Source organism: Tetrao urogallus (assembly GCF_951394365.1).
Source record: "Tetrao urogallus genome assembly, chromosome: 1".
Lineage (NCBI taxonomy): Eukaryota > Metazoa > Chordata > Aves > Galliformes > Phasianidae > Tetrao > Tetrao urogallus.
This window is the reverse complement of record NC_136813.1, coordinates 134,110,146-134,127,284: the sequence shown is the minus strand read 5'-3', so window position 1 is coordinate 134,127,284 and position 17,139 is coordinate 134,110,146. Positions and strand designations below refer to the sequence as shown.

Below are 17,139 nucleotides of genomic sequence, written 5' to 3'. Positions count from 1 at the left end.
AAATGAACGAAAAAACCTCCTAAGAGCTTCTATAAGTCTCCAGCTTTCCTCAACCCTTTTGATGAATTGGCCTATATTTCCGTGATTTTTCTGTATGTCTTTTTCCACACTGGTTTCAGTTTTGGTTAATTCTCCTGAACAGTATTCTGGGTTATACATAGAATGGTGTTATTTACTTCTCAACTCCTGGAAATAGCTCTCATGCTACATCTTTAGATTGTGTTTGTTTTTTTTCAGGGTCACATCAGTCACAGTCACAGTGTAACTGATCAGTACGCTCATGGTTTTCTCAACACTTTTAACTGATGAGCATCCATTTCATATTACATGACAGGACATCACCTTGCATTTCATCCCATTTTGGCTGTTCTGGACCTACAGCTCATCCCAGTCTTTTCTGTATGATCGCTCAGTCTTACTCCTTGTTATCGTCTGATAAGCTGTCATCAGCCACCTTCACCAACCCAACCATTCTTCCCATGCCAAGATCTGTGACAGAGGTGTTGAGTACACTCACTATTACCAGCCCCACAGTCATTCAGACACATTTGTTGTTTTCAGTGTCACCTTTATTTCATTCCCCTTGCCAACTATTTTCTCTTGGCTGGGATCCCAGATCTAATCCCACGTGTTTACGGATTTAGGAAACAGGTGCTAAATCATCCCGTGGGGGAAAGCTGGGGACAAAAAGAGTTGTGCTAGCCCAGGAGGAAACAGCTGGCAGAGCAAAATGAGCCAAGTAGGGTGAAGGTGGGAGAGTGGGCCATGTACAGGGGACATACCCATCCTGGCTGAATCTCCTGCAGGCGGTTCCAGCTGCAGCGTATCGTGAATGTGGAGAAACGCCAGGACCGCATGCGAGGGAGCCGCTACCTGCTGGAGCTGGAGCTACTGGAGCAGGGAGAGCGTCTTGTCCGCTTCTCCGAGTACATCTTTGCGCGTGGCTGGCAGGGCGTGGGTGGCGATGAGCAAGAAGAGAGGAACATGAGGAACCTGGCTTGGGGTCGCCGGCGTCACCTGATGGCTGTGGCAAAAGAGCCAGAGCTGTGCTGGCCCCAAGGCTTTTCCTGGAACCACCGTGCTGTGGTTCACTTTGTGGTGCCAGGTAAGGAGATCCTGGGACTTGAAGGAACAGCATGGCTGTTTCTTCCTTCAGGGGCAGAGTTGTTAGGGTCACTTCCGATTTCTTTTGTCTCCTAGCTAATTCTCCTCACAAATATGATAGGGCCCAAGCCTCCCATGGCTTGTAAGCCCAGAGAAAAACACCGACACATTTTGGGAAAGAACCCACACCCATTTCTGGGCCCTTCGGTCCAAGTTTTCAGCCTGGACCTATTTGTGCATCCCTTCAATGTTGGTAGGGTTTGAGAGGAGGCAAGAAGCCTTGCTTGCTGAAAGCCATGCCATCTTTGAAATCAGTCCATGCCATCTTTGAAATCAGTTTTCCTTTGTTTCTCTCCCTCTTGCAATACATCCAGTGAAAAACCAGGCACGGTGGGTGCTGCAGTTCATCTCTGACATGGAAGAGCTGTTCCGAGTCACTAAGGATCCCTACTTCAATGTCATCATCACAGACTACAGCAGCGATGACATGAACATAGAGACTGCTCTGAAAAGGTCTAGCTTGCGCAGGTGAGAGTGCTGTCTGGTCACAAAATTCACAAAAAAGTGTATTCCTGTAAATGCACCACATCTACAAATCTTTTTGCATTGATCTCCCTCAGCTTCTGGCAGCTAGAAACCCAACGATGATATTCATCTACACTTTGTATGTTTATGTGCACATATTGCTGTTATAATGTGCACGTATGTGTGCTGCATAGAATATTGTTATAAAACTGTAAGGCAATACCTATCACAGTCATCTATTCAGATGCATGTCTTTTCTCTCGGCTTTCTTCAAGTTTTCAAGGGAGGACAGAAAGCAAGTGTCAAAGTGATGGGGGACGGGTTAAGCCAGAGAAGACAAGAAAGCTGTGAGAAATGAGTATGGAGTCCTCTGGGGACTTCTCTTGCTGCAACAGCTGTCTGGCTTATTGTATTTTGACCTCATACAGCCTTGGTTGGTCCTTTCCAGTGCTAGAGGTTCCAAAAATAGAGCTGGCAGGACTTCTGCTATGAACTATCCTTGTTGCATATGTGGCAGGACCATCAGGACACACTGGCACAGAGGCAGTGCTGAGCTCACATGCTCACACAATGGCTTTTTTCCTCTGCTCAAGGGGCAAGAGGTGGCTCAACACGGTACCCATGGTGTATCACTGCTAGCAGTGTTTTCTGTCTCATCAACATGCATACACCAAACTTCTCTTTCTTGTTTGGCCCGCAGCTATCGGTACTTGAAGCTGATGGGGAATTTTGAGCGTTCTGCTGGCCTGCAGGCAGGAATAGACCTCGTGACGGTAAGCCTGGGGGATGTGGGGTGGATAGGAGGATGTCTGGTGTATGTCCAGCACTGCTTCTTGTCTGTCATACTGGACATGCTGGCTTTTAAGAAAGGAAATAGCCCAACAGAACAGATAAAATGTGGATGTGTTTCTTGTCCCTCTGGAGTAAGGATCTTGTCCCTTTCTCCAAGGAGACCAGTCCCTCTGATCCATGCCATTCTTGCCCTACCTACTTGAACTATGAGACAGGAAGGAAATCAGGAGTAGCAGCTTTATGAAGTTGGCTCATTCAGATTGCAGTCATAACATATCTATCATTGAAAAAGCAGCCAATGGCAGTTTCGCCACTCACTAAGACTTCAGTTTCCAGTCTAGCAATGTATGGCTCTTTAATTCACTCCCATCTCTCTGTCATCCTGTCCTTCAAGAAAGACTTACTTAAAGTCACCCTATTTTTTTCCCAACTGGTGTGGTCGGCTCCAGGATCCACACAGCATAATTTTCCTTTGCGACCTCCACATCCACTTCCCAGCTGGAATCATTGACTCAATCCGGAAGCACTGCGTGGAAGGCAAGATGGCCTTTGCTCCCATGGTCATGAGGCTGCACTGCGGCATGTCCCCACAGTCACCCGATGGTAAGAGGGAGTGGAGCTTCTTGGGCTCAGACCTCGGGGAATGGGGAAAGAAGGAACACATCTGCAGCCCCTAGATTTGCTGCTCAGTTGCTGTCAAGGTCTGGTGCTTCATGTACTGCCAGAGCCAACAGGTGGGAGAGCACTAGGCATAGAACTGCGGTAGGTAGTTGACATTTGAGATCAAAGAGAATATGATTTCTTCTGGTCACTGCTTTGAACTCCTAGTGGTTCTGATTGTCTAAGGAATCCCGCCTTTTAGTCATTCCTATCCATCTCTCTCTTTTTTCAGAGGGCACTGTCTGGCCTCTTGAGTATGGCTGCTAGCCCAGGAGTGAGAGGAGGCAATTCAAGTCAGGGGGAGAAAAGTGACAGAGAGCATAGGATTTCTGTTAGACAAAGGTGGTCATCCTGAGGCGCCACAGAAGCAAATTACCATTGAGTAGATATTTTTTCATCCTGGCACAGGGACAACCACCTGAACCTGAGAAGGCCCACTTACATTAAGTATCATGCTGCCAGACAGGAGATGTGAGAGGCTTTGCTAGGACAACCCAAGCTGCCTGTAAGCCTTTCTGACTTCCTGAAGCTTTAAAATAGTTGGTTCTGCCTTGGTGATTTGGGTCTCTGGTATCAACACTGTCTCAGCACTGACATGCTTGTGCCTCTTTTGTGCTGTCCTCAGGCTACTGGGAGGTGAATGGGTTTGGTCTCCTTGGCATATACAAGTCTGATCTGGACAAGATTGGAGGGATGAATACAAAAGAGTTTCGGGACCGCTGGGGAGGAGAAGACTGGGAACTTCTGGACAGGTAAGTATTCACTGTCATGATTCACATGCTTAGAAAGGAGACCCATTAGGTCCTGAAGGAACAGTGACTGGAAAGCACGGATCTAAGGAAATGAAGGTGGTGAAGACCACCGTAAGCTTGGTTAGTGAGAGAGAGACTTTGGGGATGTCCAGAGCTCAAGACCACTACATGCGTGTATCCAAAATATACCACTACAGCCACTGATAAAGGAAAAGAGGAAATGTTTCTGATGTTTTCCAGCCACGCTGTTGGTTAGCCATGGACAGATGGCTGATTAAGTACTGATGATCCTGGAGACTTCATCTTCTTGAATCAGTGGATGGTGATTCAGTTATAGTCCCCCAAACTTTCCATACAACATACAGCAGTCACTCAAAATAGCACTTGCCAGAGAGACATTTCAGGATCATGAGCTTGGGTTACAGTTTCTGAGAAGTATATGATGCACTGCTGTACAAATTCTAGTCTTCTGTGTTTGCAGGCCCTTCTGTGTTTTGGGCCCTTTCTTTTCAGTCAGATCACTGAGGAAAAGACCGGCATCCTGCATAATCCCATCTTGCCAGCTGTCTTTCCTCCAAGCCTGCCTCATGCAGCATGCCTGTACCTGTTCCCAACAAATCTGCTCTCAAGGGCCTATGAACACTCGGCAAAGTGTCATCAGATGCCTACTTATGGATAGGAGATACCCTGAGCTGTTTTGGACTCTTGAGCTGGGTTGTGATCTATTGACAATAGGGCTGCTTAAAACAGATCCCCCACAAGCTCCCTCGTATTGCTGCCATCAAGATTTTCCTCAATTTACCCTTCTCCTTTCTGCTAGGATCTTACAGGCCGGGCTGGAAGTGGAACGTCTGTCCCTGAGAAACTTTTTTCACTGGTTTCATTCAAAGCGGGGAATGTGGAACCGGCGCCAGCTGAAAACATTGTAGCCTTCAACTCCAGAGATGCTCGGCAGCACCATCCACCATCTTGCCTTGATGTGCACTTTATCAAGGCACACAGCCAAGAGCATAAACTCTGCCTCCACTGGGACAGAAGAAGGAAGTGTCAGGCTAGAAGAGTGGGAGCTTCTCTTGTGAATCATTGCATCCAGCATGGGACCCGTGTCCTTTTGGGAAGTTATATGTGCGAGCTGTCGCACAGTGAAGGATTTGTATTTCCTGCCATGCAGTCTGGTGGATGGTACAGTGGGGAGAGGTGCCATATTTCCTGTTGAGTCTTGCGTGGTGCAAATCAAACAAAAATCCCAGCTAAGCCCAGAATGTTTTACAGGAATGCACCTTCTCTTTCAATACTTGAAGAAAAAGAGGAAAAACAAAAACAAAAACCTCTCCTTCCCTCCCAACCCCTTCCCCATCTCTCTGGTATCAATGCTTTCGGACAGGGGACCAAAATATTTTCTCTGAACTGTGTTGTGTCCGTATGCCCGTGTGCTGACCACAGAACATTCTGGATGAGGAGGTGCTGATAAGCACTTCACCTTGCTGATGCTTAGGTGTTTCTGTGTGCTTTGCACTTCAGTCGTTATGAAAAAACATGCTCACTGAATGTGGATGAAGTCTGAAATGCACTTCCCAAATGAGAGCCACATTTGCCTGCAGTGGAGCAAGGTGACAGGGGGTGATGTTTCAGCTCTACCTGAATTATTGATTCACTGCCTGAGGATAGTGGAGGGGTAATACAGAGACACTTGGAGGGCATCTCAGGAGGAATTTTGCAGCCTTATCTGACAGACATACATGTTTGTCCTAAAAATATCAGGGAAACCCTCACAGGGAAGAAGTGGCAATATTTTATTAGTTGATATATTGAGATTTTGTCAGAAAAAGAGGAGACAGATTTTTCTGCTCTGTAAATCCTGTACATTTATGCAGTATCTAAAGGTTAATTTAATAAATTAAGACGTTACAGTTAGGTCCTGTTATAGTTCGACTTTCATGTAAAGAGCAGACTTGTTTGTGTTGTCTGAGGAACTGGCACAACTGTTGGTGCTTCACTTTTGGAGCAGCCCTGGGAGCCCAGTATGGAGAAGATGGCTTCTCCATACTTGGCATTTGCATTGGTTGTAAGGATCAGTGAGGGCAGAAGAGGTCCAGGTGAATAAAACGGTGGTCAGACCCACGCCTGCACTGATGAGAAAGCTGTGGGAAGACCTTGTGTCCACAGCCAGCCTCATGCCAGAGCAAATTCTCAGCCCCTGAAATTACCGTAAATTCAAGGTAAGATTTTTACCTCTAAAACCATTTTACAGGACTGCACTCTACACTGGAGCTTCAGGGTCCCCATACAAAGCTGAAAAGGCTGCTGCTGGTCTCATGCTTCTGTGGGGAGTGTGACACTGAATGCTCCTCACGACTCTCAGCAATGAAGGGAGTTGTTGAGTAGTGAGCAATGGAGGTGTTCAGCACACAAGCAGTGTCTGAAGTGGTACTAGAGCTGCTTGCTTTTAGGCTGATGGAACAGATGCTAATTCAGAATAGATATTTGTTATTAATTCCATGGTGCTTCACAAGCCCATCAGGCTCCACTGTTGTGGTAGAAAACGGAACATGTGAGTTCTGGCACACAAAATAAATCTTGTCAAATCATCTGGCTGCCTCAGTCTGGGTTTTGTCCCTGATGAAGTTAGCTGTATTTAAGGAAGTTTCAATGTGCAGTGTGCAGCTATGGCGAGAAGTATGTGAGAGTGCTATGCCCATCGCTCCATGCAGCCTTTGCTTGAATGCAGTTACTGAATAGCTAAGAAGAGACAGCTTTCAGCCTTCTGCCCAAGCTAGAGCAGTCTTTTTAATGAGGGAAAGTACTTTTCCCATGTAGACAATAAGAATAAAAAGCAGAGAATGGCATTATGGCCACTTTGCTGAGGGAGAGCTGGCAATCTTTTGGTGATCCTAATATCAGACAGAGGGAAGATGGGTGATTTTTCCTCTGTGCTTTCACATCTGGCTTAGGTGTAATCTGTAGTACCTAAAGGCAACAGCTTGTGTTCTTCTGTAGACAGTGGTGAGAATGATGCGCATCCAGGATGTAATCCACTGTCCTTGGCTTCTGTGATAGGAGTAACTCCTTTTCTTCACCAGAGATGATAACCATCAGAGACTGGAGTAGAAAGTAGAGTACAATCCTGGCTCCAGCACTGCTGGCAGGTTTTGAGGATTTTGTACCCGTGCTTTAGCTGGCTGGGTGACTGCTCCTTCTGTCACACCTTTAGCCCAGAGCTGCCTACCTCATGGGAACTCCTTAGTGTGCATGTAAGGAACTACTGTTGCTCAATCCAATTTCCTAAAGGCCAGTGTCCCCACTGTAAAAGTTGCCATCACAACTGTTCTTCTGTTCTTAGCACAATGAGGACTCTGAGCTGGTGTTTAAGCATTGTGGTGGTAAACATGATTAACACTAATTGGCACTAGTTGGCAGCCTTTGTGGAGGAGCTTGGAGAGAGCTCATGGGGACAGAGGCTATTGTGTAGTCCACAAGCTCAGCGACTGCTGTTGGTTGTCTGAAGAAGATGGGCTGTGTGCTTGCTGGCTTGATAGCTAGCAAGAAATCTTGTGGGAGCAGAGCCAGGTTTCACCCTTAGGCTGTTGCCCCTCTTCTGAAACAACCCAGAGCTCTTCCCCCTCAAATGGAGGTATGACAAGCAACAGGAGTAGGTGGTCCCACAGCCATACTGTGAGAGGATATGGCCATCCAGGGCAGTGGCCAGGTCACCACGATGCCCAGCTAACTATCCCCAGGTAGCCCACCAGTGTCACATACCGCAGCACAGAGGGCTCGTCCCGACCATCAGTATATCCCAAAGCACAAGACCAGGGAACCTGGTGTCACCAAAACAGGGAAGCTGACTCCTGATTCTCATTTCTGTCACAGAGGAGTTTTAAGAAGTTTTGTCTGAGTATGTGGTGAGTTTTGCCTCACATTCCCGGCTTTCATGTACATCCTGTCCATGTCCTATCCCTGAGGCAGAAGGGAATGAGTTGCTTGTCATTTCCTGTGTATCAACCTATCAACCACATGGGTTCCAGTGGGTCCTTGGCTGGGGGTGGAAGGAAAACCATGGGCCACTGTGCAGAACAGAGCTTCCCTGCAGCAGGATGCGGCCAGGCTGGGGGCCCTGATCTCCCATGTGCAGGCTGCACTGCAGGGTGCTGGCTCCATCAGCAGGACTTGTTCATTGCCAGTGAACTGTGGGCCTGGAGGGTTGTTTTATAGCTCAGCAAAGTGAACAGTGAGGGGCCAGCTTTTATTCTGAGAAATGCCTTGTGTGAAAACAATAACATGACTTGTTTTGTCATCATTTTTAATATTTGCCTGGTATGAACTTCTCACTGCCTATGACTGTCTGAAGTTGTTTCATTTTTTTATGTACCAATGCTTTGTGTTATAAATCTGGATTGTACCTTTGACTTATCTGCCTTAAAGTGGGTCTGTGCCTTCTAGACAACCTCTCGGCCACCTCTCTGTACGATCTGGGGGATATACTGGTTCTCCCACACATTTTATAAATATATGGTCTTCCTACAAGTGCTTCACTATGTCTCCGTGTTACTTGCATCACCACACAGCAGGGATTAGATACCCAATGTTGCTCCCTGCTCTCATGTAGCTGAGCATGTAGGCAGTACTGCAAAGCCAGGTCCCTCTGCCCAACAGGCAGGCAGGAGACTTGCCACAGGGGCAAGGGCTGGCAACGAAACAGACTTTCATCCATTTTACCAATACTTATCTTGTGGAACAGAGCAGAAATGCTGGATAAATACATGTTCCAGAAAAGCAAAATGTATGAGAACCATTAGGTCATGGTATGTACCAGTGACTGAGCACATGGTGAAGGGGCATAGCCAGCCCTGGAAGCACAGGTGGAAACAATTCACCCGTGTGACCAGAAGGAGTGGAACCAATCGCCATCCTCCCTAACTTCATTTAAGGGCTAGCTGGCACAGGAGAAGGGCATCTCCTTGGTGATTGCTTTTCTGGAGTCTTTGGGTGAGCCCTCTTTATTGGAAAGGGGAAATTCCTTCTTTATTACTAGATTGTGGCCTCCATCTTTTATGGGTGATACTAAACAGGATCAAAGCAGCTATATTTACTACTGCCTTTCTCTACACTGGAATACTGTAAAGCAGTAATGCAGAGAGCTGTCTGTCTTGCAAAGGGACAATTCTTGCAGAAGGCTGTAGCTGAGGGCTTAGACCTGAGTTGGTTCTTTAACACTGGGAATTCTTTCATGGCAACTGCTTACCTCTGTTAGGACTTAGCCCCTCTTTTCCTTAATGACATCGTAATTAAGGTCTGGTAATGAATTTCCTCTTGTAGCTTCTTTCCCAGCCAAACCTTTATTTTTGTTACATTCACTCATCAATACTCCTTGCTTTGCCTCCATGAAGCAGTGAGTCGCAGGATTTGAGGCTGTATAATTTTTTTACCTTTGTGTAAACCCAGCTGGCCAGTAGTGGCCACGAGCCCTTGGCCCTTAGATAGTTTTCTAGTAGCTGAAACCAGTTTTGCTGCCTCTTCCTGAAGGAGAGCAGGGTAACAGAGGTTTCTCCTCAAGTATGTTCACCTCCATTTGCTGTTGCTGTCAACAGAGACTGAGGACTGAGATAGGCAACAAGCTCGCTATCACTCCAGATCTGTCATCATTGCATGTTTGGCACTGGTGAGGCTGCACCTTCAGTATTGTGTTCAGTTCTGGGCCTTTTGCTGCCAGAAGGACATTAATGCCTTGGTGTGTGCTTGCAGAAGGGCAATGAGGCTGTGAGGGGTCTGGAGCAGAGATCTTATGGTGACTGACTGAGGGAACTGGGATTGATGGCTCCAGAGGAGGTTCAGGAGTGACCTTATAATTCTACAGCTACCCTAAAGGAGGTTGTGGTGAGGTGGATTTCAGCTGCCTCCCCCAAGTAACAGTGATAGGATGAGGGGGAATGGCCACAAGTTGCCCCAGATTGTTTCGAGTTGGTTATTAAGGGATGTTGTGATGCAGTGGAACAGGCTGCCCAGGGAGGTGGTGGAGTCACTGTCCCTGGATGTGTCTAAGAAATGTTTGGATGTGGCTCTGGAGAATGTGGTTAATGGACATCCTGGTGTTGGGTCTGTGGTTGGGGACTTGAAGATCTTAGTGCTCTTTTCCAACCTTTATGGTTCTATGATCTCTACGACAAAGTGGAAGAAGAGTGCCTTACCTGATACACAAAACAAATCCAAACTCTACTGAACCTTGTATTAGAATTTAAATTGGCATTCCACTCTATATTTTCTCTGCAACTGTCTTTCAGCTGCAAAAAGAGCCACTGTGACTGGCAGATACAACCTGATGTGGGCCTGTAGTCTCACCCACGTGCTGTTGTTAGCAAGGTCATCTGCACTATTTCCAGAAAAAATCACCACCTCTTAAATACAAACTTAGTTCTTTGAAGACAGGTATGGAATGTAAAAGAAACCTACTTATATCTGTTTTTCAAAGTGTCAGTCACTCTGAGTTACTCCTCAAGACTGATGTGTGGACTTTCTCATGACATTTCTTTCTCAGTTTTGGTAAGAATGTGCAAAATGAAATAGTCAGACTCATTCTGCTATAGAATGAAAAAAAAAAAAAAAAAAAAGCCAAACATTTAATAATCAGGAAAGCATTTCGTTGCTTAAGTGGGCTTACACCAGGCTGTTAAAATCTTGATTACTGTGACTGCAGACTTATAAAAATCTAGGATACAAAATGTTTACTACTTAAAGAAAATCTGAAAAATCTTCAATTCAAAGACTTGTACTGGAAAGATCTTTCTTTAAAAAGAGTTCCTAGTGTTGTCAGTATGGAGACTACATATTTACAACATTGATGTTAGTGATAACACCTTAAATTAAAATGGTAACTTATAAAGTAATACCCTACACATTTGTCATGTGTTATCATGGCAATTAGCCCAGAGTGACTCATGTGTAATGTTTCTCTCCTACCTTTTGTTAGGATGCTCAGTCAGCAATCCTTATACACCCCTATTGATGACATCAGAATACAATACCTATTTTCTGTCACTGTTAATTTCTTAATACTGGAAATATCTGATTGTTTTCATAACTGTTTCTTGTTTCATTTTATTTTTTAAACAATTAGGAAAATATTTGATCTCTCTTTAGCTATGTTGACATGCATACTTTCCTATTGTCTCATTATAATTTCCTTCAGTTTGAGAGAGCCATTCCTCCATTTGAAAGATAAACTGCTAATCAGCATTGCTATCTATATATAGATATAGCAAATCATGTTTAAGAAGCTGAATATCTTATGTTTGTTTGTCCTACCAAGTACACTGTTCACTCTTCTCTACAAAATGAGCCAATATTCACTATGTGAGGCAGGCAGCTGCAGTAAGAGGTTTAGAGAACTGTGCTTTGAAGTTATGTACCTGCTGCTGTTTCTGCAGCTTTCTCTAGAGATTGCTGCAAAATTTGCTCTAGCTTTGAAAAGCAATGGAAATCTTCACCCCTGCAAAACTGCATAAGCCTTATAGTTAAGGGGCAGGTATGCCACAAAACAAGTACAATTTTGAAAGTTTAGCTCTGTTCTCTGGATTCTTTGCTGGGATCCTGCTGAGATCATTCAAAACATCAAGGAGAGCTTTCCCCACTGGTTGTGCTGTTCAGATCCTGCAGGAAAGACAAGGAATGATGGTAAGGTTGTGGCAAACTTCTCCATGTTGCACAGGCAGAGAGAGGCACTTGGAGCATGGTGGGTCACTTGGCACCATGGCCACGCCACAGGTGGGGGCTGCCAGCCTCAGCATTCCCACCCTTTTAGATCCCAAGCCAGCAGTGTTTTATGGAGGCTTTTGGCCTTCACGCTAAGTATCATGGGTCTGCCAAGCTTTTTTTGCTTGCTGTTGCCCTATTATATTCCTCTTAAGCTGTGTTTACACACTGCAGGATAAGTAAGGAAACAGGAACTTTGCTTCTTGACCTAAAGCACCTTGACCTCATCTGACCTGATCTCTGAACCCAAGCATTTGGTTGGATCTCAGGAACAAGGCACTCTCGAGCTAGCTTCTTAAAATGACCTCTGCCAACTGCACTGACCATTGTAAAGAGCCCTTTTCCCCACTGCCCCCCAACACCTTCCCTTTCTCAGATAGTGCTGCCATCTTCAGGTATCTCCCCATGCATCTCATTTTATTTCCCAAACGTAGCTCCCAATCACAACTGCTGTTGCACCTGCCTCAGATCTGCAGTCTTCTGAGAACAGAACTGCTTGCTGGTGATGAATGCCAGCAGTTGGAGTGTTTGGTGTTTGTTCTTTATAGACTAAGAAAATGAATCTTCCTTCTCTGAATTTGTTCAGTGACCTCAAATGCCCACAAGATATCAACTTTGGAGAGCCTTTGTGAATTCGTGCAGCATTGCCTTCTGCTTCTCCTCCTTGCAATGATGCTTTCAAAGGCTCCTGCAAGGACTGGTAGTGATGGGGCTCACCCTTTTCTTACCTGACTCCACTTCCCCTTGACTTAATAAGGTCGAAAATTCCTGGTAGGGTAGAGGCCGGTCTTCTGCACCCCGAAGGCCGTGATGAAGATATTGATGATGACTGTGATGAAGATGAGAGCTGTTGCAGCATTGTTGAGTATATTTAGGCGGGGTTGTTTTGCCACATCATTCAGGTTCAAACGAGCTGCATGATTCAGTGCAAAAAAACCAAAACAAAACAAAACCAAAAGGTCACTTGTGTCTTGACTCCAAGTCCATAAATCCCTGCAAGCCCTCTCTTCCTGGCAAAATTCCATGGTACCCATGGAAAGGCGCATGGAACATAGGAAAGAACATACCTCGGGATTTCCTGTTGCTTCAGATCTCATGCCCCAGATAAAGAAAACAGCTACAGAGTACAGGAAAAGGTAGTATTCTGCTCACTTTAATACTGGACATATGTCTGAGGCTGAGGTGTAGGAACTCCTATTTCAGATAAAACACTGGGCAAGCCTTTCTGAAACACTGTTTACGTACTATTTATGTGGCACCGGGAGAACTGGGGGATTGGTTAAATGTCAGTGTAATATAGGGAATATCTCTGCCTGCATTTTTTCTGTCAGGCCCCAGCTTGGGTGAGGTGAAAGCTGAAGCTGAAATGTGTTATTTGCAGGTGCTGTGTGAAGGGGCATGGCTTGTGATGCTAAAAGGCATGGATTAGTGATGGGATTCAGTAGGTCAGGTTGACAGTTGGACTTGATGATCTGGAAGGTCCTTCTCCACCTAGGTAATTTGATGATGCAGTAGTGCAGACCTGCATCACCAGTGTTGAGCTGCTTCCAACCTTCCCAGAGCCCTGACTGTGGATGGGAGAATTTTTGGGGGCAAGGGGCTTCTCCCTTCCATCCCCATGCCAGCAGTACTCTGTAGTGATGTGCACATCTTAGTGGCTACCTTACCAGTGATGATGAGAAGGATCCCAATCACCACCTGGAAGAAGAGGGAGATGCTGATGAGCACGATGAGGGTGGTGTAGTACTGGAAAGAAGTCCCCTGCTCCAGCACGGCTTTGAGCTGTGTGACATTTGCCATGAACAGTGCCACATCCAGCATACTCTCTGCCACGCTCTTCTTCGTTGCATAATGGTTGATGTTCATTGGCCCATTAGTCCGCAGATGAGGATTCATGCCCTGGGGAGACAAGAGAAACTGCAAGACCTGATACAACCACTAAGCTGATGGGCCTGTCCATGTCAGGAAAACTGCTCCATTCCTATGAGGGCTATCCAGAAAGCTGGGAAAGAGTTAAAGCTTGCTGTTTTAAAACCTGCCAAGAGTACCCAATTTTCCCTCACAGTCATCTTGTGGTGTTAATAGGCACAAAACACTTATGGTGATCAAGAACACTTATGGTGATCAAGAGCTCAGCAAGGTTAGAAAAATAGTGTTCTTGTGGAAAACAAGATTGTCCAGTGCTATGATAGCATAGATTACCCAGAGCAAGGGATTTTATAAGCATTATTAAATTCTCTTCCTTCAGGGTACAGACAAACCCCAGACTTCAGGGGGATTAGAGAGAAATCTTCTTTCTGGGTTTGATGCTCAAAGGACTGTTGATGGCTGGGCTTTGTATTACAGAATCACGACGGCAGGGGTTGGAAGGGACCTCAAGAAATAGAGACTCAACCCCCCCTGCCAATGCAGGTTCTTTATGATAGTTCACACAGGTAGGCATTCAGACAAGTCTTGAATTATCTCCACAGAAAGAGACTCTACAACCTCTCTGGGCAACCTGCTCCAGTGCTCTGTTACCCATACCACAAAGAAGTTGTTTGACATGTTTGTGTGGAACTTCCTGTGTTCAAGTTTTAGGCCATCATTTCTTGTCCTATTTGTGCACACCACTGAGAAGAGCTGTCTCTGAACACTTTTTTCTGGTTGCTGTCTTAGATAATGTACCAGAGCAGATGTGACAACCCATATTTTTTCTTGAAACCATGGGCACTATTCAGTACATCAGTCACCAAGATGGAGACATGGGGTGGGATTCATCACACCTAATTTTAATCACTTATGTGTTTAAAGCTATGTTATGTGTCTCATCAGTGGAGGGAAACTGGTATTTACAAGGTGTGGGTTGTCTCATTACAAGGTGTAGGTCATCTGGCTGCTTTTAGCCACTGGCCTTTTCTCTACCATCCTCAGATGAGAAAAGGTTTAGACACATCTGCAAGCTGTGATCTTCTTTCTCAAGGAGAATGAAAAACAACTTGTCCATGTAGCAGACAGGCTTCAGTCTTGGCAATCAGTCTCATCTCAGTTGTCAGTGATGGCTGGCAGCCTTGCCCTCACCACTGGCTGATGGATAACTCTATAAATACAGAGCAAAGGACAGGAGGAGGTCTCTCTTGTTCAGTGGAGTGTGAAAGAGGTTCCTCTAGATGTGTGCTGGCAGTAGGGATGTACCTGCATCAAACTGAGTGCTGCTTTCTTCATTTTGTATTAGATACAGTTTAGGATGTGCACTTTCCCCCAGGCAGAAGTGAAGAGAAATTATGGCTTTCGAACTGTGCTGCTGTCTCTGGTCTCCTTGTGCATCTCTGGGAACTTCTGGCTTCTGCCCTGGGCAGGACCAGTAAACCTGGGAGAGTGTTATGTGGACATGGGGCTGCAGTGGGGCTGTATTTCAGAAGACAGTTGTAGATCTCCTTGTGTGAAAAAGATGTGCAACAGAAAGAGGAGGACTGTGTCTGGCCTGAACAACTGGGAAGTGTGGCTCCCTAAGGAGAGGCCAGCTTAGGGGTAGGGGAGTGCTTCCTCCTATTGAGCTGCATCTCCCTTTCCTCGTAGTGAGAAAGGGGACAGCTCTGTTCACCTGAGGATATGGCAACAAAAACAGACTGCCTCTTCCATTGTTTTTGAGCTGCAGGGCTGTTTTGCTAGCTTAAAGCATGTAATTCTTGTGTTTTCTGACACTAAGGCTGCTGTTATTAAGAGGCTTTTCTGTAAGGTCTGTGTTTCTTTGTTGGGTAAGACAAGAGATAAAGGATGCTAGAAAGAAAATGTAAGACTGGGGAGCCAATGAGGATTCTAAGACAGAATGTGTGGGTTCAGGGCTTGTTTGATGTCCCTGTTCACTGCAGGAGAATTGGACTGAATGATCTTTAAGGGTTTCTTCCACCCCAAATGATCCAGTGATGTCTGGGGCAACAGAACAGAGGTATGTTATGTCTGGGACAAGGAAGCCAGCAGAAGGTTTGATCCTGGGGATGTCTTCAAGTCCTGGATGTAGGTACTACACCCTCTCAGCTGGCTAAGATCACATGAGCCTGTCAAAGCAGAGCACTACCTACCTACCTATGTGCAAGGTTTGGAACTTGATCCCTTCTAGTGTACTCCTCATTTCTGAAGTCAGCCTTTTGCCCGGCAGCATTACAGTGCTGAGCATTGACAATTTATCTCCTTAATGAGGAATGAAGGATGTGAGAACAAGGACTCCCTACAAATCAGACAAAGCCTTTGTCAAACAAGTGACTGGCACGAGGAGGCTGAGGCATCTGTTCCTGGTTGCTTATGTGAAGATGAATCATATCAGGAGCTTCTGACTTGAATCAAACCTTTCCCTCCACTTGAGCCTCAGCCCCCTTTACCTGCTGTGAGAAATTGGATAGAGTTGCTTGGACAGTTTCTACTGAGCCTTTTTCAAAGGAGAGGGGGAAAAAAGAGCAGATCTAACTGCAACTCTGTGTGCCTCATGGGTCTTGTGCCCCTTTTCTAGGGGAGGGCAGGCTGGAAGAGACAGTAGGATGACATGGGATTGAGAAACATGAACGATAATCCTCTTTATGGGAATGCTTTGGCAGCAGGGGATGTCTGAGGAGAAGCCCTTATTGCCCATCGATTCCAAGGGAAATGCTGGAGAATGCCAAAGGAAACAGAGGCCTGAACGCAGGCTGTGCATGCTGCAAGGATCACAGCTGATAAGCAGCAGAACAGAGACATAAATAGGGCAATGGGCACTAGGGCAAATCCGGGTTCACTGTCCAGGGTATTTTTCCACAGGATTTGCTGGTTGGCAGCCTTCAGAGCACTCTGTAAACATTGGTTGCTGAAGGTTAAAGCACAAACTCATTTTCTCACAAAGTAGGAGCGGTTCCCAGTTTCCTTTCTACAGGCAGAACGTGAAGAGATGCTCTCAACCAGCATTTCTGAGGGCGCAGTTATTTGCTACTCCACTTGCTTCATTCACCTCCTATATCTCACTGCACACCCACATACAAGCCAGGTGGGATACTGATACAGGTGAAGTTGTGAATGTACAGTTGGTGAGGCTGTCAGCAGATAGGATGAGAGGAAATGGCATCCAGTTGCTCTAGGGGAGGCTCAGGTTGGATCTTAGGAAAAACTTCTTAGAAGGAGTGGTGCTGCAGTGGCACAGGCTGTGCAGGGAGGTGGTGGAGTCACTGTCCCTGGAGGTGTTCAAGAACTGTGCAGGTGTGGCACTGAGGAATGTGGTTTTTGGTGGTAGGAGGATGTTTGGACTGGATGATCTTATGGTCTATTCCAACCTTTATATTTCTATGATTCAGAGCCTCTCCTTTACCCAGCTCCAATGCTGGCAGTGCATTCCTGCTACAACTCCATACAGGAGCTTGGAAGGCCAGCAGTGAAACCTAACTGCTGGCTGGCAACAGAGGAGAGGAGGAGGGGAATCACGAGGCAGCAGAGCCCCATGAGAGCCTGTCCCAGCCCTTGCCCTCCGGCTGACACAGCAGCAGGGCTGTGCCTCCTGCCTGGTTGCAGCACTTGCAGCCTGCAGAGACCTGCTTGTCGCATCAGGCACGTGTGTATT

The 17,139-nt window shown here is 46.1% G+C and overlaps 2 protein-coding genes across 2 annotated transcripts in view; one reads left to right on the top strand and one right to left on the bottom strand.

Annotated features, from left to right (window-relative positions):
• Nucleotides 1-4,762, top strand: part of B4GALNT3 (beta-1,4-N-acetyl-galactosaminyltransferase 3) — a gene marked incomplete at both ends in the record, with an annotated part of 56,713 nt that extends 51,951 nt beyond the window's left edge. The window contains 6 exons of the mRNA XM_079545586.1: nucleotides 807-1,105; nucleotides 1,479-1,632; nucleotides 2,330-2,402; nucleotides 2,871-3,024; nucleotides 3,707-3,833; nucleotides 4,654-4,762. Of these exons, the coding sequence (XP_079401712.1) occupies nucleotides 807-1,105; nucleotides 1,479-1,632; nucleotides 2,330-2,402; nucleotides 2,871-3,024; nucleotides 3,707-3,833; nucleotides 4,654-4,762 (916 nt within the window). The remainder of the gene's footprint in view (nucleotides 1-806; nucleotides 1,106-1,478; nucleotides 1,633-2,329; nucleotides 2,403-2,870; nucleotides 3,025-3,706; nucleotides 3,834-4,653) is intronic.
• Nucleotides 4,763-12,328: 7,566 nt separating this feature from the next.
• NINJ2 (ninjurin 2) overlaps nucleotides 12,329-17,139 on the bottom strand; it is a gene marked incomplete at both ends in the record, with an annotated part of 36,219 nt that continues 31,408 nt past the window's right edge. The window contains 2 exons of the mRNA XM_079542941.1: nucleotides 12,329-12,492; nucleotides 13,247-13,478. Of these exons, the coding sequence (XP_079399067.1) occupies nucleotides 12,329-12,492; nucleotides 13,247-13,478 (396 nt within the window). The remainder of the gene's footprint in view (nucleotides 12,493-13,246; nucleotides 13,479-17,139) is intronic.